This window comes from Choloepus didactylus, chromosome 13, assembly GCF_015220235.1.
Source record: "Choloepus didactylus isolate mChoDid1 chromosome 13, mChoDid1.pri, whole genome shotgun sequence".
Taxonomy (NCBI): domain Eukaryota; kingdom Metazoa; phylum Chordata; class Mammalia; order Pilosa; family Megalonychidae; genus Choloepus; species Choloepus didactylus.
In genome coordinates, this window is record NC_051319.1 from 96,409,052 (window position 1) to 96,432,670 (window position 23,619).

Sequence of the window (23,619 nt, forward strand, 5' to 3'; positions counted from 1 at the left end):
GATGGGTCTTTGAGGCGGAGTGTGTGGAAAGGATTTTAGGATTCGGAGGAGGTTCCATAAGGACAACTCTGGGGAAGCAGAGATTGAGGGAGCAGCCAAGAGAGTGAGATTCCTGGCTGGCCCCTTCTCTGCTTCAGCCAGGGAAGTTCATTTATGGAAAAGGTTTAGTTTAAAAATGAACCGGTGTGGATGGGGAGGGAGGGAGGTTGGAAATTGCTATTAAAAACAATGCTTTGAAACCCACTGACCCCGAATAAGGGTGGTGCTGGCCCCACACGGTGCTCTACCCTGTGCACTCCTGGCAGACTGGGCTCATTTCTTGGCCTTTCGTCTCAAGATGGAAATCTGTGCACTAGAATTAAACTCTGAGGGGCATACCCCGGATTGTGAAGGAACTGCACACTAGAGAGAATGGTTGAGGAAACCTGGTTTGGGGAGAGGGCAAGAGAACTGACCCCAGTTATGTGAGTAGTTTGGTTCTGTGTGGCACAAGGGTCAGGACTAAAACCACCGGCAAATGGAGACTTCAGAGTTGTTTGAAGATGAAATGGGCTGCCTTGGGAGGTGGTGTGTGCCCCATCACTGGAGGTTTGCAAGCAGAGACTGCTTGGCCATGAATGTTTGTGGCAGGGGTTCTGAAAACAGGTTCATTCTTTCTACAAATACTGGTTGAGCTCCTATGACTCAGGTGGTGTATCGGGCATTAGGATATAGAAGTAATTGAGATAGACAAGTTTCCTGCTCTCAATAAAAGAGAAAAACAGAGCAACAGATAAATGAACAAGTGTCCTTTTTAATTTTGGATCTTGCTGTAAGGACAACAGAACGTGGTGATGTGATAGAGATGGCCTGGAAGGGAGGGCCATTTTCAGGGAAGGAGCCTCTAAAGAGGTCTCTGAGCTGAGACCTGAAGGATGGGAAGTCACTATTCATGCAGAGGTCTTTCTGGGCAGCAGGAACAGAACATGGTAAGAGCCTTGGGAGGATGGTGGACAATCTGAAGCAGGAGGATGCTGTGATCTGATGTGATTAAATGATCCGCCTGGCTTTTATGGGAAGTGGTGGAGCATGTAGGGAGGGGAGGCAGGGAGACCAGTAAGGAGACTGTTTTAGGTAAGCAACAGAGCTTAGCTAAGCTAAGGAGAGAGATGATGTCAATTTTAATGAGAGTTGACAGCAGCAGAGATGGGAAAATGTGGATAGATTTAAGGTATGCACTGTGACTCAAAATATCGGCTTAATTCAATCAAGTTATCCCATAAGTAGATTGGCATTGTGAAGAGACTGCTTCCTAACAAACATGTTAATATTTATGGCTGGACATAAGGGGCTTTTAATCTCCTTATCTGGTAACTTCTTTCTTTTATCTGGAGGCCTCATTTGCAAATACTCAAAGGGATGGATGGCTATGGTCTTCCTGTGAGACACGTTGTGACAGAATTGCACAAATCCTATTGAGCCACATGTTCCAAGCCACAATGTGGAAAACCAGGATGTCCTCACATGGCACTGTGATCACTTCCGTCCTCAAACCCTTGGCTCTTTGCCTCCCCTCAACCTCTCTTGCTCCCATATTTAGTAGTTGGATTAGGCCAAGAGCAGGGGCATGATAACTGGCCATGTCAATTGATCAAAAATGCCTGGATGAATCTCTCTATGCGTCTCTGAGTCTCAGTTTCCCCATCTATAAAATGGGATTGTTGTAGTATAAGATTCACTAATCATGATGCCTGGCACTCTGCTAAGGCTTCAGTGAGGAAAGGTTGATGGCATCTGGAACACCTCTGTCAGCTGGGAAGGCATGTGGCTGGCTTCTGCAGATCTTTTGCTCCCAGGCTGCATTGCTTGCAGCTTCTGATTCCAGTGGCTTTCACTTTAAGCATCTCACTTAGCTTCTCCAGGGCAAACTCTGACCTTCATCTCTTAGCTTAGCATCTTCAAATGTCTTTCTGTCTGCATCTCCAAGCATCTGGGTCTGTGTTAGCTCTGAGCTCTGTGTCTCTCTCCCTGAGCTCTCTTAGGGATTCCAGCAAACTACTTAAGACCCATCTTTAATGGTTGTGGTCACATCCCTGTGGAAATAATCTAATCAAAAGGTGGCTAAGCACAATTGGGTGGGTCACAGCTCCATGGAAACAACCTAATCAAAAGATCCTACCCACAATACATCTGCCCCCACAAAAGTGGATTAAAAGAACATAGTCTTTCTGGGGTACATAACAGATTCAAACACCACCCCCCCTTCTCTTATAGCAGAGCCATTAGAAAGACTTATCTTCATGCTGTCTTTACTTTAGTTTAGCCTTCTCCATATCCCTGAAATTGCATTCCCTAATTTTATACATATTTCCACCCTCCTTCCCCCATTGCTAAATCCACCAGATGCTGTTCTCTTTTCTTTTGACTTCTGTTCTCTTTTGACAGTGTTGACCAGTTTTTTTAAACTTCCTTGTCTTTTGGGTCATCCTCTGACACTGTTCTTTCCTGAGTTTCCTTGTCTTTCTCTGGCAGATCCTTCTTAGTCTCCTCCCAAAGTCTCTCTTCCTTTGCTGGCCCTTCATGCGTCCTGAAGCCTCCTTCTCCCTCCACATTATTGTTTCTCTTGGGTGTCCCCACCCATATGCCTGGCTTTATCTCTTCAAGTTCTGATGACTCCTAAATGTAGATCTCCAGCCCTAACGCCTCTGTGAGCTCCAGCATCAGGTAAGCAGTTACCAAATGGGCAGCTGAACTTAAATATCCCAGAATCAGCTCTTTACCTACAAAACAGCTTATCTTTAAATAGAACTTGTCTTCTCCCTCAAAATCTGCTCCTCTGCCCATGTTCCTTTGCTGGTAAATAGTATCACCTTCTACCTAGTTGTCCATGCCAGGAACTTGGAAGTCATCCCAAATATGTCCCTTCAATCCTGTCCACATCTAAGTTCTATATATTTTATCACTAATATATTTCTGTTCTCTCCTTCCCTTTTCTAATACCTCTGTTCTGGTTTATGTCTGCCTGATATTAATTCATTTAACAGATATTTTATTTATTGTCTACTAAGTGTCAGCCTCTTTGAGAATATAGTCATGAATAAAATGTATATAATCCCTGGTCTCATTGTTTTTTACATTCAAGTGTAGACAAAAGTAATACATGAACAAATATATTAAATAATTTATAATAGGAATTGTGATAGGAATCGTAAACCAAATTGTGATAGGAATTATAAAGCAGAAATATAATGAGGTGAGATAGAGAGAAATGAAGGCTACCTCCGCTTTCCTATTAAGTGGAAAAGCCCTCTCTGAGGTGGTGATATCTAAGTAGAGAAGCTGGCCAGGTGAGAAGAAAGGATGGGATTGCTCCTTGTGTAGGGAACAAGCATGTACAGAGCCGTAAAGTGGGAAAGAGTTGGTGCGTTTGAGGAATTGAGACAGACCAGTGTGGGTGGTGTGTGGTGTGCCAGTGAGAAGAGGCGGGAGGTGAGAATCGAGAGTCAGCAGGGGTCGCGTCAAGCAGAGTCTTGTAGGCCCTGGGAGAGTGTTTGGATTTTATTCAAAGCATAATGAGAATCCAGTGGAAGGTTTTAACATGGAGAGTACTATGATCAGATTTCTGCTGTAGCAAAATCACTCAAAAGCTGTTTTGCAGTGCCTGGCACATAGTATGTGTTCAGTAAGTATTAGCTAATATTATTCTTGGTTACAATTATGCATCCTGTGCATACCTCTGTAATCTCACTCATCATACTGAGGTATTAGCTTTGGTTTCCTTGTCCACCTTCTTCAAAAGATATGCTCCTTCAAAGCAGTAACCTACTCTTCACTGATACCTGTTCCTTTTTATGTCTGGGAACATCAGAGGACTATACTTCTTGTTAGGCAGGGCCATGTGACTTGCTTTGGATAGTAAAATGTGAGCAGAAGTGCTATGCATTATTTCTGGGTGGAAAGCATTTACTTGCCAATGTTAAACACTTCAGCACATGTTGATATGGAAACACAATGCTGAGCCATCATATGGGACGCAGTAGCCCTGGAGAGTCCCACAGATCTGTAACAGACTTTAGATGAGCGAGAAATAAATCTTTGTGGTTTTAAGGCACAAACATTTTGGCGTTGTTTGATACTACAGCAAAGCCTAGCCTAAGATGACTAAAACAGACCTCTACCCCTAGAATCTAATGCTTAGCCAACACATATAGAACCTCAATAAATGGGGGAGGAAACATAAACAAATAGAGAACAGTAAGCAAACAAAGGAACAAAAAAACCAGAAAGGCATTTCCTTAGGTTCCTTTGTGCTAGAGTCCTTGGCTGATTAGTTCAGTAGTTAAAAATCCTTTACCTTTCTGTAGCATTCACAAAGGCTTTCAGACCTTTTACTCCGTGTGATCCTGCCCACCACTCTGAGAGCCAGATTTCTGGGGGAACTGAGTCTTGGGGGAATTCATTGGTGGCAGAGCTAGAACCCAAACCTTGGTCTCTTGACTCCTTCAGGGCTCTGTCCATTGCTCTTTACTGTCTGCAAATAAGGCCAAAGTTGTGCACTGCAGTTGTATTGGGTGTCTCCGATCCCCAGGGAACCAGCCCAGTGTGCCTGTCTCTGCTGTCTCTGTGCCAGGCTAGCCCTACTTTTGGCAAGAGAGGCTGGAGCTCATGTCTTAATCATGGAAATTCTGTGGTTCATGCCCAGAGGATCTTAATACTTGCCCTCTTTCATCTCTCTCTCCTTTATTTACAAATATTTCCACATGCATTCCAGCTCTGTACATGCCCCACATATGCATACTCACATCTATACCTGCACATGTGTATGGACATACTTATATACTGAAGCACATTTTAGTTCTCTTTTCACTTATTCATATGTATTCACATGAACACACATTCACATGCATACATACATATACATATGTTGACACAAATGCTAATACATATCTAAATATGCCCTTATATGTTCCTAAATATCCACATATAAATATACAAAGAAAAACAATACACTTCGTGTTTGTGCACACTTAAGTACTTTCACCTATTCTGACATATAGTCATAGCACTGATAGATGCATATCCACACTTACACATATCCACATATACAAATCCACAAGTGCATTTATAAACACAAAAGACATATTTATATCCATAACTAGACATGGGCAAACGCATATCTCTTTGAGGTTACATTTCTAAACGTGTTCAATCTAGCATACATATATACATATGCCTTTGTGCACATTTGAACTTACACACACACACACAATCCCACAATACACACATGGACATACATACTACACAGACATGTAGATGCTCCAGCACACACTTATAAGTACATGCATCCAGACAAGCTGAATGGCTTCCTCTAGATTCCAGCTCCAGATCTCTCTCTCGTAGACTGCCAGAGGGACTGCTCTGCCCAGGACCCCCTTCCCGTTTCTCTCTTGTCCATTCCTGTTCCGACCTCTACCTTCCTCTTGCTGCATAGACTCAAAACGAGTCCCTGAAAGGGTTAGATGAAGGACTGGCAGTCTCAGCCCTCCCCTTGTTGGGAATGGATAGAGACCCCTGTTGTTTTGCTGGCTCCCTCTCTTTGCTCTCAGGTCTGTTAGCTCCGGTGAATAAAGCCAGGCTCTGGGAGGCAGTCAGACCTGGGGACTCCAGCTGTTTGTAGAGAGGCAATGCACTCCCACTGTTCCTGGAGAACAAACACAGCCTGGAAGGCTTCTGATGCCAGCACTATGTCTATATTACCAGCTCTCTGTGTGGTTGGAGAGGCAGAGCCCTGCACTGAAAGTCTAAGGGCCTGGGCTGACTCTGCCACTTATTATCTGTGCAGCCACAGGCAAGGGCAAGCCTCTCCCCACTCTGCAGATTCCAAGTGTGATTCCAATAAGGTTCCCTTTTAGCTCTGACTCCCTGTGATGCAGGGAAACAAGGAAGGGCTGGGTAATCCCAAACATCCAGGAATTAAACATTTACATTTGGCTCAGGAGAATATAAGCTTTGATGTGAGATAGGTCTGAGTTCAAATCCCATCTCTGCCACTTATTAGCTAGCTGTATATCCTTAGGCAAATAGCACAACCTTTCTGATCCTTGGTTTCCTCATCTGTAAAATGGGGATAACATTTCCTACCTCATGGGGCTTATTGTGAGGTTTAAATGAGACAATGTATGCAGAAGTTCTCAGCACACTTCCTGGCACATACTAGCAATTAATGTGTGGGTGCTGCTTTTGTTATATTAACATGAGTCCAGTCTTGCTCCCTAAGTACATATGAGTGACAAGGAAAGAGAAGCTTGGGTGGCAAAGTGCTCCAAAGGATTTGAGTGGTGGGCTGTAGGGAAGAAAGAAGCTGAAGGGTGGGGAACCCTTGGCCATTGCAGAAAGCACTGGATTTAGGTTCCTGTTACATACATTCCATGCTGTGTGACCTTGTTCAAGTGACTTCACCACTCTGGGCTATCATATTCCCTCTCCATAAAATAAAGGACTGGATTAGACAGTATCTTAAGGTCTCTCCTACCTCTGACATTTTAGTTTTTTTTTTTTGTTTTTTTTTTTTTAATTGTAGCCTCTGCAAAGTAAACGAAACACGTACAGATAATTGAGGCCAATGGAAGAATTCACAGAACTATGGAATATGCAAGCTGGAAAATGGTAACCCCCACCCTACTTTGAGTTAACTTTCATGAATAAGTAGAAAACTGTGTCACTTGTGGGCCACCTCCTGAGGAAGCACATCATTGCTGATTCTTCATTTCCTGCTTGAAGATTATCTCCATTCCAGGGAACCATGTCCTCTGGGTTCCCATTGTTGGTTATCTCCATTATCAATATTTGTTACTTTCCCCAGTATTTGTTACATTCCAAGTCTGGAATGTTATGGGCTGGATTTCCACTTTTGGTAGCCCTTGGGTTGTTGCTCAAGTGGGTTTTGTGGCTTTCTGGTCCCCAATTTCTTGAGTCTGTTCTCTTTGCTGTTGAGGCAGTGTGGTGCAGAAGGAGCACTTGTCTATGGGTTATGAGAATTGAGTTTTAATTTCTGCTGTTCATTAATTAGCTCTGTGAGGCAATGTTTCCAAATCTGTTTTCTCAGCTGTAAAATGGGAAACATAGTATCTGCCATGTCTACTTTACAGAGCGCTTGGAAGGTCCAAGTATTTGGTGTGGGAATCAAGTGAGAGTAAATGTAGAAATGTGTTGAGAATTGTAAGCAGCATTTAGTAATAGCTGTCATTTATTGCATATGTATGTTTGTCAGGCACTGTGCTTAGCATGTCCCATTATTTAACTCTTCATCCTCAAAACAGGCCATGAAGTGGATGCTCTTGGTATCTCCATTTCATGGATGAGGAAACAGACTTTGGCAGGTTACATTGCCCAAGGTCATTTTGCTTGAGTTTTGAAGACTGCATCCTAATGACTGCTACACTGTCTCTGTAGAAGGCAGGAGTGAAGGCTGGGAAGGTAGACAGGAGGCCTGGGGAAGAAGGAAGGTTCAGAGAAGTCTAGGGATGGCTCAAGATCACACAGCTAATCAGTGATAATGTTGGGGCTTTGGTGTTCAGAGTCTTCGGTGTTCATCATCACTGAAAACATTTAGTGAGCATTTGCGAAGCATTTCCTGTGAAGAGCACTTTCCGGCACACATCAAACGTAATAGCTTTATGAGGTCAGTATGTTAATCATAACCAGGATTTTACAGATGAGGAAACTGAAGCATAAAAACTAGCAGCAAATCATCTCCTCCCAGTTAGTGAGTGAGCTCAGGTCTGTGCAACTCCAGAACCTGGGCTTTTAACCTCCACATGATAAAAGGCATGCTTTTATTCTTTCAGGATTTGTATCAAGGAAATCTATCTCTGTGTGGTCATGGTAGGGAAACAAAAAGGAAGTGTGGATATGCACACCTGCCCTCAAATAACCAGGTCCTTCACATAACGGGGTGGTCTCTGAATTGGTTTAAAACTATTACTGGTTAAGCTGAAGAAGAGCTGAAGTGGCAACACTCATTGCACAAAGATTAGGAATCATGGAAATGCCTATGTGCTTCTTATTTAGGAAGTAGAAGAAGAAAAGCAGATGGTCTCTTTAGAAACTCTTGTAAGATATCCATTCAAAGTGTGGAAAACTTAGCTTTTTGACTTGGACAGACAGTGAAAAGCAGCCGTATTTGTTCCTAGTGGGCAAGTTGGATCATCTCCATTTGGAGAAAACAGGCTTGTTAGTTTCAGGAAGTTTGATCAGTTGACCTTTGGATCTTGGCAGGGTCTATGTGAACATACAAAGACTCTTTGGATCCATTTGCTCTACCCGTATAGAGCTTAGTCTGGGATTAAAAAGTTGGATCTAATCCCCATAAATGTTTAGGACCAAATAATGGCTTGAATTGACAAACAATATGTCTGATTTGATTTATTTATTTTAAAAATTTATTTAGTGCTTGTTATTGAATCACTGTGCTAGCTGCTGAGGTTACCCTAGGAAATGAGACAAGATCCCTGCCCTCAAAGAACTTACATTATAGTGAGAGGAAGGACAGGTAAACAGACTGTTACAGTGGTACATGTAAGAGGTAAGTACTATTATGATAATTATAAAAGGTGTCATGAGAAGGCACTCAGTCCAGATTTGGGCCAAATATACACGTGAACTCACATACACATATTAGTGTGCAAAGGCTTCTTCTGGAGGTCATTCTAAGCAAGGTGTTGAAGGAGGCCAGGAGTGCAAGGGAAAGAAGGCTGGGGCAGGTGCTCCGGGCAGAAGCCTAGCAGCATCAACAGAATCCTTTAAACCAGAGAGAGCACCCCCTGTTTGGAGAATTCTAAGCCATTTGGCATAACTAGAATATGAGGTGGGAAAGGGGAGAGAGAAAACAGGGCTGAATCATGGAGGGCCTTCTCAACTTTGTGAAGGATTCTGGGCTTAATGCTGAAGGTGAAGGGAGTCATGGGGAGGATTTAGAGCAGGGGAGTAACATGGCTAGACTTGTAGTTTTGAAAGATCACTGTATGAGAAAGAGTGGAGCAGAGGGGGCAAGATGGAATTCAATAAAAACTCTATGCAGTAATCTCAGCAAGCCACGATGAGAGCCTGAACTAGACTAGGGGCAGGTGAATGTCCTGAACCAGAAATAGATGGTTTAGAGGACTTTAAGGTGGTAAAATCTGTGGGGCTTAGTGATTGACTGGGCTGCTTCTCTCTCTGCTCATAAAAAGAAAACTCTAGGCTATAGCTCCCTGATTATTTTTACACAAGTGAGATCACTCCCTTTACATGGGTACAATTGATTTTTTTTTTGTTTTGTTTTCAAGGGTTGAGAAAAATTTTAAAGTACCATTGTATTTATTTATAATTACCAATGTAATGTTTGCTTCTTGCAGAAATTAAAAAATTATGGAAATACTAAAAGAAGAAATAATTATCCATAAGTCTACCATCCAGAGATAATTGCTATTAACATTTTGGTATTTTCTCTTCTAGTATTTTTTCCTAGTGTAATTGATCAATTAAAAATTTTTTACTATGGAAATTTTAAATACATATAAAAGTAGAGAAAAGAGTACAATCAACTCCAGTATACTCATATCAGTTTCTACAACCATTAGTCTTCTGCCATTCTGCAATTAAATTATTTTAATTTTTAAATTGTTATTGTGTTTGGCATACATATAACACAAAATATTCCATTTTAACCATTTTTAAGTGTACAATTCAGTGGTATTAATTACATTTGTGATCTTGTGTTACCATCACCATCATCCATTACCAAAACTTTTTCCTCATCCCAAACAGAAAACTCTGTACCATTTAAGCAGTAATTCCCCATTTCCCACTTCCCCAGCCCCTGATGACTTCTAATCAACTTTCTCTCTCTATGTGCAGTTGAATTGTAAGCCTATGAGCAGGTCTTTACATTCTTTTTAAATCTAAAAATGGCCTGTTCATGTAATTTTTGTTTTGTTTTGTTTTGTTTTTTTGTTTTTTGGTATTCTTGGGTGTTTGGCATGTTCTAGCCCTGCTAGCCCTTTGGTCATTTTCAGATATTGTGTCTTCACCCAAAACCTTGATTGAATAGGACGGTAAAATTGTTGGAGCCTTGTGGTATTCCACAGGAGGCCTGAAAAAACACCAGATTCCTTGTCTCCTTGGGGAAGACTGACACAGAGGATAAATATTTCAGGGAAAGAGCTATCCCCAGGAGGAAGCAACACCTTGCATTATGACTCACTCACCATGGTTGTTTCAGCAATGGAACCAAAGCTGTTGATGAAAATGTTGCAGCTCACGTTCACTGGAGGACCTGCCAAGCAAGAGAGATTTCTGCTCAGCCTCGAGGCTGTGAAGAAACACATAGAGTAGGACTTGTTCCTGGGAACACTAACTTCTGGGATGGATCCTGCTTAGTGGAGGAGACCCTTGCTTCCCCCCCATCCCACCCCCAAGCACATAGGATTCCCAGCTGCCCTTTAACATTGCTATGCCAGACTCCCTGGTCCCCAGGTGAGCACCAGGTACAGAACACCAGAGGCTGAGCCGAGATGTACTTTCATTAACACAGGATGATTCATCATCCTGCCATATGGTTGAAATCCCTTCCCTGAAACTCATTGGCTGTCTTCTAATTTGTAGCTGAAATGTATTTATGGCTACAACATTTGGAGGCCTTCTTGGGAATTGCAAGAAACGGCAAGTTCCTTGCCTTGAACTTATGAATGAAGAATGATTTCCTGAAAGGGCATTAATGGGAATTACCAGCTGAGGAATCCATGGGGAACCTCAAGGGAAGTCCACAAGTCTTCGTTAAATATTTTCCAGGCAAGCTTTTTGTATCCTACTGCAAGGGATAGGAAAGAAGTGGAGGAGTATTCCGGCTTTGGAATATCATTGCCATAGGCATCCCTCTCTAGTTGAAGTTCAATCTCTTTATTCTCTACTACTAATTATAGTAGATACCATTTACTGAGGGGTCTGCTGCTGAGCTAGAGTGTTACTAACATTGCTCATGATAATTCAGTAAGAAGTTATGGGTATTGCCTCCATTTTACAGATGAGGAGACAGAGGCTCAGAGGGGTTAACTTATTTGTCCAAGGACACACAGCTAGTAAATGTTTGAGCCAGAGTTTGAGTTCAGATTTGTCTAATGCCAAAGCTGGTGGTATTAATGGCTATACTTGTAGGGAAGAGGTTCAGAGAACGGAAGGGGCATGTTCAAGGTCAGACAGACAGTGGCAGAATCCAGTTCTTTTGAAGCACTGGACTGCTATGCGGCCTGACAAGAGGGCCAGCATAAATAACCAGAGAAGAATGTGAGACCCTGGTAAGAGTGATAAAGGCTGTAGAGCCCAGATAAGAGAGAGGTTCTGGAGAGTGAGGCAGTTAGGGAAAGCCTCATGAAGTCAATGACCTTAAGCTGATATTGAAGAGAGTATAAGACTTGGATAATAGATCATAATCCTTCATGTGAAGAGTGTAATTAGTAATTTGTGAATTTTTTTCAGGTCTACTTTCTTGTTGCTCCCCATGGGGCCCTGTTGCAGGCAGGGCAGAATTATTTTCCTACTTCACAGATGGAATGCAGAGGATTTTGGTGACTCACCCAGGCTCATATAGCTAACAAGTGGTGGAGCCAGGACTTCAACATGAGTTTTCTGACTGGAAAGAAGGAAGTAGATATCCTTGTGTCTTCTGTTATCTGCTCCTTCTTGCCCCTCTTGAAAAAATAACCCAAGCATTCGCCCAGACTTGGTCAAGATTTCCTGCTTTTCAACATAGAGGATGTGACTCAGTCTTGGAGTGATGATCCAGCTTTTCCCTCCAAAAGAGTGTTAGGACTTCTGGGTTTTGACATAGTTTCAGTGCTCACTGGCTGTTTGACCTGAAGCAAGATCCTTCCCTTTTCTGGGTCTCAACTTCTCCCATCACTCTGGAGGGAGAGTAGCTCTAGATCTGGGCAGTCACTCTCAGCTGGAATTGTCTGGGATTTCCCCTATGGAAGCCATCCATTTGAATTACAGTTATAGGATGTCAGGGCTGGAATATTTCTTACCAGTCACCTATTCAGTTGCTTTCCATACTCTGATCTGTGGTAGAATCACTTGGGGAATTTGTTAAACTGTGGATTCCACAGCCAAACCCCAGACCTGGTGAACCCAGATCTCTGGAGATGGGCCCAGAATTTATTGTTTAACAAGCTACTTGGGTGATTCTCATGCATAGCCAGGTTTGGGAACTACTGCTGTGGACCAACTACCCATTCAAAGCTGAGAGATTGCACACCTCCAGCAGTGGAAAACTCATTACGTCTCGGGCAGCATTTTCCATAGTCGGATAGCTCTGTTTGTTAAAATTTTTTTCCCTTATGCTGAGCTGAAATCTGCTTCTGTCACTTCCACCTAAACAAAGGGCCATTCTTGTGGGTTTTTTTTTTTTTTTTTCCCTCTCATCTAGACTCAGACCCAGATTTTCTTTACATTTAGACTCATGCCATTAAGATGCCCCAAAGAGTTACTGCTGTGCCTTGCAATGATGTGCTTAGAGTTCCCGCCCAGGGCCTGAAAGTGTCTGGTGCTGTGACTCCCATATAAATTAGATCCTGATTTATGTGTGTGAGAGGGAACCAGCCAAAAGGACCCTGTGAGGAGGTGTGGTTCATTGAAATAAATCTGAAATTAAATTATCCTCTAGAAAATTACACTGCACTGCCTTTGGCAGCAGGATAATGTATATATTTCATTAAATATTAAAGTTTAATTTTGCTTTTGTGTATGTGTTTGCATTGGGCTGTGCCCCTGATCCCAGGAGCTATTATAATACACTGAGCCTTAGAGAAGACCCAGAATAGTGGAGGTGGAAGGGCCTCATCTTGCTGGATCATTTTACAGATACAGAAACAGACGCCCAGATACATGGAGTGATTTACCCAGAATCACACATATTAGGTGAGCAGAGGGAGGACTGGAATCCAGTTTTGGTGCTCTTTACCTCCACATCATGATTTGTATTGCTGCTGTGCTCTGTAGGAAGTGCTTGCTGTTCCTGGCCAACACTGTCTTTAGAAGACTCAGGAGCAGGGAAATTTTGTGGTGCTTAAAGGAACTTGTTGAATGATTAATCACTTGGTGGAGTTTCAAACAATACAGGCCTCTTCCTATTATGTTGGGGTCTCAGGGGGTCCTAATCTGCAAGGCTCTTTCAGGAGCTCCATGTTTTGTGTGTGGCTTTTGGGAGTCTTATTTGTGCCTGGGTGGAAGGGTAAAAGGAACAATGGGACCCAGGGGCAGGTGGTCCCTTCTGGGCAACCATTTCAGCCCTCATCACAAGGAAGGTTAGAAAAAGTGTGCTTCCCAGCTCCTGGGGAGGGGTTCCAGGAAGCTGCCCTCGCCTTGAGTCGGGACACGGTTAAAGGGGATGCAGCCAGTGCAGGCTTGGAGAAGCCTAAGAAATAATCTAGTCTTGTGAACTTCAGGCCTCAGGGTTCAGAGTTAAGTTCTCAGAGTGGGGAGGGTGAAGGCCTGAAGTCAACCATTTTATAATCTAGGTGAAGTTTTATTTATTAAAATATTCAACTGCTAAGTAAACAAATAGATCAACTGATCAATCAGTCAATCACTAGTATCTAGAGGAAGAATTGAGTTAGAGTAGCTTGGGTTCAAATCTGTAGTCTTGATGGCATGACTTAGGCAAATCACTTAACCACTCTAGGCCCTGGTATATTCGTTTGTTTGTCTGTTCATTCATTCCTGAAATGTTTACTGAAGGCCTTCTTTGTGCCAAGCACAGTGCTACGGACAAAGAATAACTAGCGCATGAACCCTGGGTGCATGCCTATTCATCAAGTCCCTTCTTTCCTCAGAAGGAGGGCAAGAAGGTGGCTGCTCTCCTTAGGATGGATTTCTGAGAGAGCCCACCAGGGGGCGTGGTGGACAGGAATTCCTGAAAACTGCTGGGAGCAGAGGATGCAACCTAGTGGCCATGGGCCATCGCCAGCTCTTGGGCGTGTTTGATTTTGGCCCAGTGTTTTACAAAGATTTTATTAATCATCAATTTGGAAGATTTCACATAAAACCCCAGACTTACGTCTTCTCTTGGAAGGCCTGGCAGCCCTGCACCTGCATTCCCACCTGGCAGCCTTCGGCAGGAGATGAGAAGTAGCTGCCTTAGCCAAGCCCTGTGCTTTCTGGTTTCCTTTACTGATGCCCAGTCTGCTTCCTTCATGTCCAATGCCTGCCTGACCCCTCTAATATTTGAGGTTGTGATCCTGGCAAAGAGGATGGGACCAAGTGTGCTGGTCCACTTGGTCCTGACTTGCCCATCCTGGGGGAACCAGGGTCTGCTAGCAGTGCTGGGAGCTCTGGGTTCAGGAGCAAGGTGTCAGGGGAGTGAAGGAGGCTCGAGGTAAACAGGGTGGGGAGTTGGGCACAACCACTGACTCAGTGCATCTCCCAGATCCTTTTCTATTGGAAGAGGCTTATGTGGACACAGCATTTGGAGGAGGAGGCTTGAGAATGGGGATAAAGTGAGCAAATATTAGGAGACTATTACCAGCTGTCACATCCCTTGTTTGATCTTTGACTTGAGCCAAAAGGAACAGTGAGAAAGGGCATCTAGAATCAAGAATTGATTAGGAGACTGGCAGTGGGTCCTTGGAATAAGGTTTTTGCAGGGGTATTTGGAGAAAGGTTGGCTGGCACTGGCTACCAAGGTGGTCCTTAAGACTGGTACTCCAGAATCCTGCCCAGCAGTTTGAGATGGTCACCATATCCTAAGGCATCACCAATTAAAGAGTACTGATCACCATTAATTGTGGATGTTAAGATCTCACAGGACTGTGAGAGCTAAAAGAACCCTCTCAGATCACCTGGTCTAAGGTTTGTAAGTTAGCTACCCACAGGACATAGCTAGTTCACAGACATGTTCTTTTTGACTTTACATATTTTGAGTCAGGAAGCTTCACATACAGTCTTGATTTCTAGCTCCTCGTGGAATATTGGGTGACCTGGCAACACAGATCCACATTCATGTAGGGTAATTACAGGCTGGGGCTAAGGCCTTTACAGGGGCCTATACATCTATTTCTGCACTGTGTCTACCTCTCCCCATTTCCTTATCCTTGGCTTACTTCACTCATTTAAGTTACCTACCTTACCCTTGTAGTCATTTGAAACTGTGGCCCTGATTTAGATGAGAATGTTTCAAAATTATTCATTAATCCATGAGAACCTTTCAGCAGATGAATTTTAGTTGGAATTCCAAACTAAAATAAGTACCAGATAAAAGTGAAGCCCCTTGGGGAGAAGCAGGGATGGGCTTGCTTATTGTACCTCTGCTTCTCCCTTTTGGGGCACCTTGTAGAAGCCCTATTACTCCACCAAGCCGAGTTTAAAAACAACTGTAGATATACGCAACTCATGACTGCAGAGATGAGGAATCTGAGGCCCAGAGAAAGGAAGAAGCTTATCCAAGGTCAGGGAGTAAGTTTGTGCCTGAACCAAGACTCAAACTTATTTCTCTACATTCTTCTCTTCATTCTACCAGGAATGGCAATTTGGTTTTAATTCACATCCTGACTCCTGGCAACCAGAGGTTTTATTGAGTTGGATTCTCTGAGGCTTTGTCTGGACTCAGTGGGAGAGAAAGCTGAATTGATTAACAATATCTGCCTCTGGTAAAGGAAAGGAGAGTCAAAGGATCCATCCCAGGTATTTGCCATCCACGTATAGTACCATGCTGCTTGCTCTATATTCTAGGAAAGCATCTCCCCTGGGGTCTGGAAAGAACATTGCTGTACCTTTAAAATTGGGCCTGATCCTGGCATCATATCCAGAGGTTCTCCCCATTAATTTATCCAGGAAATCCGAGGGTGACATAGGCTTGGGCGCAGAGCGGGCAGCTTCAGCCTCCTTAGAAGCAGCAAGGCTAAGAAGGGAGAGAGGAAAGCAAAGAGTTAATGATGCCCTTCCCCACGCTGTGATCAGAGTCAGCCTTGTCCCGCCCCTGTAGAACCACCAGAGTCTTGGTTTGAGAAAAGTGTATTATGGGTCCTTACTGAGGCAAGGCCCAGGCTAAACTGTTTACCCAGCCAAACATCAGCCAATGTGGGATACTGGCAGGTAGCCAAGTGTCTGATTGATGGTGAGTAGCTGCTGACTATTTTAAGACTGCATCTCTGGGTTTTGTGCAATTGCACTTGTCTGCTGGGTCTCCCTGGAAGAGGAGATTGAAGGGTTAACCTTCTGCTAGACCAAACCCTGTGTTTCAGGTACCTGCACTCTCTTATGTCCATGGAACATCATAGCCAGAAAGACCTTAGAGATCATTAGTCTGGCCTTTCTCCAAGAGTCCTCTGCAGAATAGGAGTCACTAATTAAAAAACAAAAGTTGCCAAAGTCAAATGCATTTGGAAACAGAAATGTAATCAGACATCTTTACTGAAAGACTTCTCAGAACCTTTAATAAACTTTTTGTCTATGGTATTATGGGACTACTATCTCATGAAATCCACACTTGAGAAATGCTCAGTTGGGAAAATTGAGGCCCAGCTAGGGAAAGGGCCAACCCATGTCCCAGAGTAAATCAGTTGTAGCCTGCCTAAATGTTATCAAGAGTTGGGTGATTTTAAATCACACTGCTGGGGATGCTACTCACTGTTTCTGTCACTGTACCCTCTCCCCCCAGCAAAGTGGTTTCAGGTCCTCATTGAATTACTAATGCCTAAGAACAGTGACAGTGTGACCCTCCCTCCTGCCAAACTCAAAGGTGTATATATTTCAGTAAGAGTCAAAATTGGAACTCAAGGGTTGAAGACATCTGGATTGCTTCGGGCAACAGAGCTTTCCTAGACCTGAAATTATACCCAGGAGATAGCTGGGAGCTATGTGTGACCCAGCCATGTGTGCTGGTGGGACTGTTATGTTGGAGGGAGTACAGGCATAGAAAGCAGTGTGTTTGTGTGGATGGAAGCTTCTGTGATCTAGTCCAGTAGGACATAGTGTTCCCCAAGGGTTGTATTCTACCTTTCTTGTTCTTTGACTCTATTGCTTTCTTTGATCTCATCAGCTGTAACTTTTTAGGTTATTGCCTTTAATGTATGACTCTCAAATCTGTGTCACCACCTGGCCTCTCCTCTAAAACTCTTTTTCTTCATTTGCAAGCACCTGCAAGTCATGTCCATCTCTAGATGTCCTGCCTGTGCCTCAAATTCACCTCCCAAATTGAAATGTGACAGCTTCCTTCCCTAACTTGTACCCCCATGTCACAATCTCCTTAGATGCACCAATATTTTTCCATTTTCAAGGAGTGGAAGCCTCAGACCCATCCCATCTCCTTGTCCCACTCTTCTTTCATATCCCCTCACTCATCAGGTCCCATCAGCTCAAGTTGAGGACTGTATATCTTGTAATCTAGTTACTTGAGTTTGTGTTTTAAGAGCAGGAATCATAGTAGTGTCATTTATTTTCTATTTGTTTTTTCTTCTAATCTCCCGCTATGTTTACCATGGTATCTGAAGCGTAATTGGCGTTCAGTAATTGTGCAGTGAGTGAATGAATGAATAATATGCTATTTTGATTAATCAAAAATCCTGGTAAGCAGGAAGTGTTCATACATATTTTATATTTGGATTAACAATTTTAAAATAATTAGACTCTTATAAAATACTCAATGATGAAATATACTGAAAGCAGTTGGAAATTTCTTTGACGATTTAGAAAGTATTCTAGGATTATTTAGACACTCTCACACAGTAATCTGAAGATCCTTTATTCATCATCTAATAGCCAGTTTTGATTGACAGGATGAGGGACAAATGCATTTTTCTGTTTCTATGTCTGTGACTATGGATGTTTGTGAGTTTGTGTGATGTGGGCAGGTGTCTAGGTGTGATGTGTATACATGTGTTGTGTGTATACATGTGTTGTGTGTATGTATGGATGGATGTGTGTGGATGTGTCCTGGGAATAGGGTGTGCCTGGGGTGTTTGTGGATGTACTGTGAGGTGTGTTACATAGTTTCGCATGTGCAGAAATATGAATGTCTGTGTTTGAGTAAAAGTGTGTTGGTAAGTGTGGCATTTAGTATGGGCATATTTGTGTATATATGTGGGATGGATATATACAGGGGGTATAGGATATGAATGTGTAAAATGCCCTTGTGGATACATGTATGTGATATGTATGTTTCATGTATGTGTTCCTGAAAGCCACCATGGAATATGACATAGAATGAGGCAAAAGAGAGAAAAGAACAGATGAGCTGGAATCAATCGTTTCTCAGTCATTCACTAGCTGTGTGACCTTGTGAAACTTACTTAACTTCTCTGAACCTTAGTTTGCTCATCTGTCAAATGAGGTTTTTGTGAGGAGTAATGAAGACAGGACATGTGAAAAATACCTAGGATAGTTCTTGGAACATAGCAGGCACTCGATACATTGTCTTCCTTTTGTTCTCTGTGTGTGTGAGTGCGTGGGTTTGAAGCAGTTCACAGCCAGTCTGGGGGGCTTCTTCTGGTCTCACTGCTGCTTCCACCCATGAGCCCCACGTGGCTGGGGAGTCCTGACAGATGCCTCCCATGGCCTAAGTTCGCACCAGAGATGCAGTCTTTTCTCCATCAGCACCAGGCTCATGGCCGCTATGTGGCACTTATATGAGCAAAGGGGACCACATGCATGCAACGGGTGATTTATGACTTTTCTGCTGCTATAATTCACTTCTAGCACCTCTCTAGGAGTGGCAGTTATGAAGTTTTCATGAGCTCCTGCTCTCTGCAGCCCCTCCTTTCTGATAATAAGATTTGGGACATAGTACTCCCTCCCAGCAGTTGCTAGACCACAAGCTATCTCTGGGCCCTTAGGCTTCTTTCATAAGTCTGAATCTTATTAGATGGTTCAGTGGGAGAATGAATTCACCCAAATTATTCCATATCATTTGCTATTAGCATAATGTGCCATTTAATACCTGAACTCTTCCCAAAGCTGAAGAGTTCTCTGGTTTTTCTAGCTCTCATGGCTGCCGCCAGGATTTGCAATCTGGTCACCTGGCCATTGGCTCACTAAAAACCCTGGCATGATGAGTTGGACTGGAAGGAATGAAGACTCTGAGAGGTTAAGGAACTGGCCTCAGGTCACTCAGCACTTTAAGGAAGAAGATTAGAATGCAAATTTTCATGTGTTGCTCATCCAAGTGCTGTAATGTGTAATTATGGGAAAGTCTGGTAAAACTGTGAAGAGTATAAATCATAATGGTTGCTATTGTAACTATTTGTTTTTGGAGCTTGTTATATCCTGTTACATCCAAGAGAATCAAAACATGGCTGACTTCTAGAAATCCTGATATCCACAACTCTGATGCACCACATTAGAAAATGAAGGAGAAAGAGCTGTGAATTACCAACTGAGCCTCTGGTTTGTCAAGTGATTCACAGTTGAATGCTCTGAAATTTTGGGATTCTCTAGTCCAGCCTCTTGCATGTACCACATACCAGCAGTGTCCTGGGTATCACTTTCACAGTTTTTGACCTATTTGTGTACCACCTCTAGTATTATTCACTTAATATTGGTCATTAAATTGCCTCATTTCTTTTAGACTTACACATTTTAAAAAGGAAACTCTATAATACTACCCACAAATGGAAAACCAGTATTACTTGTTATAATAAAAGAAGATAACCATAATAATGAATACAATGAAAACAAAACAAAAAGCAAAGAGCTTTAAATTCTCCTCATATGCTACTGCTTGCCAACTGAGCCTGAGGCCTGCTCTAAGTTACAAAAGATCAGTAAGTGTTGGACAGGTGTTACAGACATATTAACACCTAATTGAGACTTTCTCCTTGAACTAATTGAGAAGGAATGAAAGAAAATTGAAAAGATCACTTGCGCCCTCTTAATTCAGTGTTATTGTGTGTGAACCACCTAAAATTATCTCCTATCCCTAGTCCAATAGTTCTCCTGTTTTTTTTCCGGATGAAGGCTCTGTTTTAATGTCAAAATAACCATGTTCCCTCTTGACAATCACTGATAATCCTTTCTGTTTATATTTAGACAGTCCATTTTGCACATTACTTCAAGGGCCCCCTATAGTTAATCTGTGCTCTGTGAAACTGTGGAGAGTAAATCTGCATGAAGGGGCCCCTCACTGCCTCTGGTGAACTTAGGCATTTGTTTATAGACAGTGAGCTACTAGACCGAGAATCTGGAAGTGCGTCTTTGAGAAATGGAACACTCTAATGTTAGGATTTGCTGACCCTAGAGAAAAGTATATAAATGAAGCAAATTGTCTCAGGGATTACTGAAATGTAATGGGTAAACCAGATGCAGTTCAGGTAGATTTGATTAATAGTAATTTTTGGTGAGGTCTTCTGGGACCATGTTTTCTGCCCTTCATTGAGATGGCTCACGGCAATAGATGACTGATGGACAGAACTTTAAAGTATCGATCACCTTTCAGTCGGGCTTTTGTCACCCTGGGAGACTTTGGTACATGAAGGACCTCTGTTGACAGAGACCGTGGGGAGGCTCAGGAATGGAGGCTCAACAGAGGGGCTGGAAGCAGAGGGATGCAGTGAGCTGGGGCCTGAGTGACCCATGAGAGACACTTCCCTTTTTGGCTTTCAATGTCCCAAGCTATAAAATGAGGGTATTAGAATGATCTCTGAGGGTCCTTTCAGCCCTCAGCCATCATTTTATGCTATGAGTCCACAATGTTGCTTCTTTTTTTCTTTCTCATACTTCTGGTCTTGGATATCTGAATTTTCTGGACTCCTTTGGGTGAATTTGAGTGTATTTGTGTCTTGGTTCTTCCCCATTCAGACTCAAGATTTCTGTCCAATGATCTGACATGTTCCTCAAAGATTTGTTGGAGGAAGGAACGGATCAATGTTCAGATTCTCAGTCTCCAGTTGCAGCATCAATTGGAAAAGGGGAATCAATATGGAGTTGTGAATCTGAATTTCAGATGAGCTGGGCTTGGTAATGAGACTGGGGAAAAATGATTTTAATTACACTCTATACAGGATGATACCCCAAACCCCTCTGGGTTAGTAGAGGGGTCCCCAACAGAGTGCATCTCCCCAGTTCACATGGGCAGAGCAATCTGGGAGGTCAGGAGTGGGTAAAGGACAAGGGAGGGGGAGGAGAAGAGAAGAGGGACCAGGAGGCTGAGGGTAGTCAGGGGAGGGACCCTCAGAGCTGGAGGAGGAAGTGGGATGTGCAGATTGAGAAGAGAAGGGGAGTGTTTTTTTTGGAGGGGGTGGGGTGGGATAGGAAGAGGAACGTGGAGGTGCTTGAGGTATGGCTTGTGCTATAATCAGGGAATTCAATGAGCTCTGAGGATGGACACCCAACTGCACTTGCTGGAGGCTGGGGATTTCCAAGAGGGAAAGCTCCACAAAGCTTCCAAGGTTTTGTGGAGAAAATGGCTTTTACAGTAACACTTCAGGATTGAAGGTTGGGTGTGGAGTTGACCTAGAGAAATGAAAGAGGTTGTGTGTGTATGAGGGAGGGCAGGAGGGAGGGAGGGTGGGGGGAAAGAGAGGGAGAGAGAGAGAGAAAGACATGGGCAATTACAAGAGATGAAGATTGGATACAGAGTCCATGTGGTTGGGAAGAGCAGAGATCGAATCCCCTGGTCTGTGTCCTTGTGGGTGTATGAAAGTTTAAGGGAAGATTATCTCTCCCCATTAAAAAAAATCCATCCTGATATCTCAGTTGTTTTCTCGTTAAATTGAATTATAGACTAGCCAAACTTGGGAAATTGGCCCTCCAAATGATGACTTTCTAACTTGGCTTCCAAGAAAATTGTCCTATGCCTTGGGCCAGAAAATCCCCTTTGTATTGGCAGGGAGGCAACCCCACTGACCTGGTATAATAGATAGGCCCAAAACAGCTGGCATTTAGTCTATACAGAAAGTGCCTGCTTAAATAGTCAGAAGTTGTTTGAGAGTCTGTCCTGGGTTTCCATGAGCATTTATTTAATTCACAATTATAAAGATCTTCCACATTAAGGTGGGAGCTGGGAACCTGCTTGCTAGTTGTGGCTCTATCTCTAACTTTCTTTGTAACCTTGGGCTAATTTCTTTCCTCAGATGGTCCTCAGTTTCTTCATCTGTGACAGTTTTGCATTAGATAGGGCATCGTAAACAGTTTTGAGTACTGACTCCATTCACCTGGGGCTGGATGCTTGGAGAACAGTTCTGGGGTTTGGTCTGAATCAGCAGGGAAGAGTAGCAAGTCTCTGTGAAGATACTAGGTTAGGAGTAGGGGCTTATTTGAATTCTACTGGCCTTTTTGCTCTAAAATCCTATGATCCTCATGATTCATCAAGCAACTTCTACCTTCACAAGGCACTGTGGGGGAGGGCACAGAGAAATACATCACTGCCTGCCGGAAAAAGCACTCCATGTGGGCAGGGTTTGTGTCTCTTGTTCGTCACTTAGCATGTGGTAGGCAATCAATAGTTATTGTTTATGAATGCCCTTTGCCCTCTAACTGCTTATGGTTCAGCAGATAGAATTGATTAGGTACATGAACGATTGTAATATGAAGTTGCCACCTGGCTTAGGTGGTATATGTAATTGGATTGTGTGGTGGTTCAGAGGAGGGAAGCAGTATTTGAGGGGAGTTGGGGCATCAGAGAAATTTCCTGAGCTTTAGTAATTTTAGTCTCTGTGCCTTTTTAGAAAGACCCAGCATTTACCATTGTCCCAGTTATGCATTTGTGGGATAATGCTTTCTTCTGTACCACTGCCAGTGGGTAGTCCTTAGGAATGGAATGGAGAGGTTGTGGGGAGGTTCAGTGTCCTGGGCACCTGGGAAGAGGTGTGGCTGAGCAAAGCTGGAACTCTCTGGCCTTAGGGTCTGAACCAGTTTCCTGACCCTGGCTCTGACCCCAGGGGGTTTGGGGTTGTTGTTGTGTGGCTTCCTTCCCAAGTGGCTCTGCTGGTCACCCTCTGCTTTGCCTGGGTTGCATCTTCAGGTCAACATCTGGCTTCTGCCAGCTGTGTGATTCCGATTTTATTTGATTGCAGTAAGGGGCTTAGGCTGGCTAGGGAATGCCTGACATTTCATCACTCTCACTCCGTGATCTGCTAAGCACCCCTGGAAACAGAATGCCATAGTTGGTGTGCAAGCCCTGAGCCCAGTTCTCCCCAGAGTCTTATGGAACACTCTTTTCCCTTCCTGTCCCACCTCCCCACAACTACATCTTCCTGGGTGAGTCCTGGTTTGGGTAAGCGGGACATGTGTTTGAATATGATTCTCCTGTAAGCAAGATTAAATCCTGGATTCTTGGAGCCAAAAGAAATCTTGAGAGTCCATCTAGTTGTGTCCCTGCCTCAAGGCCTGATTCTCTAGGGATGCCTTTTATTCTTTATCGCAGATTTCAGTTTACTACTCTGGTAGCCTTCCATCCACTGTCTTTCCTGCTTTATTTTATAGATCTCTATAAAGCAGGGTCAGCCCTTCTCAGGTGAAGCCAGCGAGATACCTAGAAAAATTTAAGGAGGTGCTCACTCTCAGGGTCATGCAAGCCCCAACCCTGAACTTGCAGGGTCCTGAGAGTGAGCGCCTCCTTAAATTTTGGGCCTCAGGTGTTTCACTTGCCTCCCCCTAGTTCTGGCCCTACTAAGT

The 23,619-nt window shown here is 43.3% G+C and overlaps 1 protein-coding gene across 1 annotated transcript in view; it reads right to left on the minus strand.

Annotated features, from left to right (window-relative positions):
- GLRA1 (glycine receptor alpha 1) overlaps positions 1-15,877 on the minus strand; it is a 63,663-nt gene extending 47,786 nt beyond the window's left edge. The window contains exons 1-2 of the mRNA XM_037801562.1: positions 15,783-15,877; positions 10,227-10,294 (exon numbers count right to left, since the gene is read on the minus strand). Of these exons, the coding sequence (XP_037657490.1) occupies positions 10,227-10,294; positions 15,783-15,861 (147 nt within the window). The 5' untranslated portion in view covers positions 15,862-15,877. The remainder of the gene's footprint in view (positions 1-10,226; positions 10,295-15,782) is intronic.
- Positions 15,878-23,619: the final 7,742 nt, after the last annotated feature.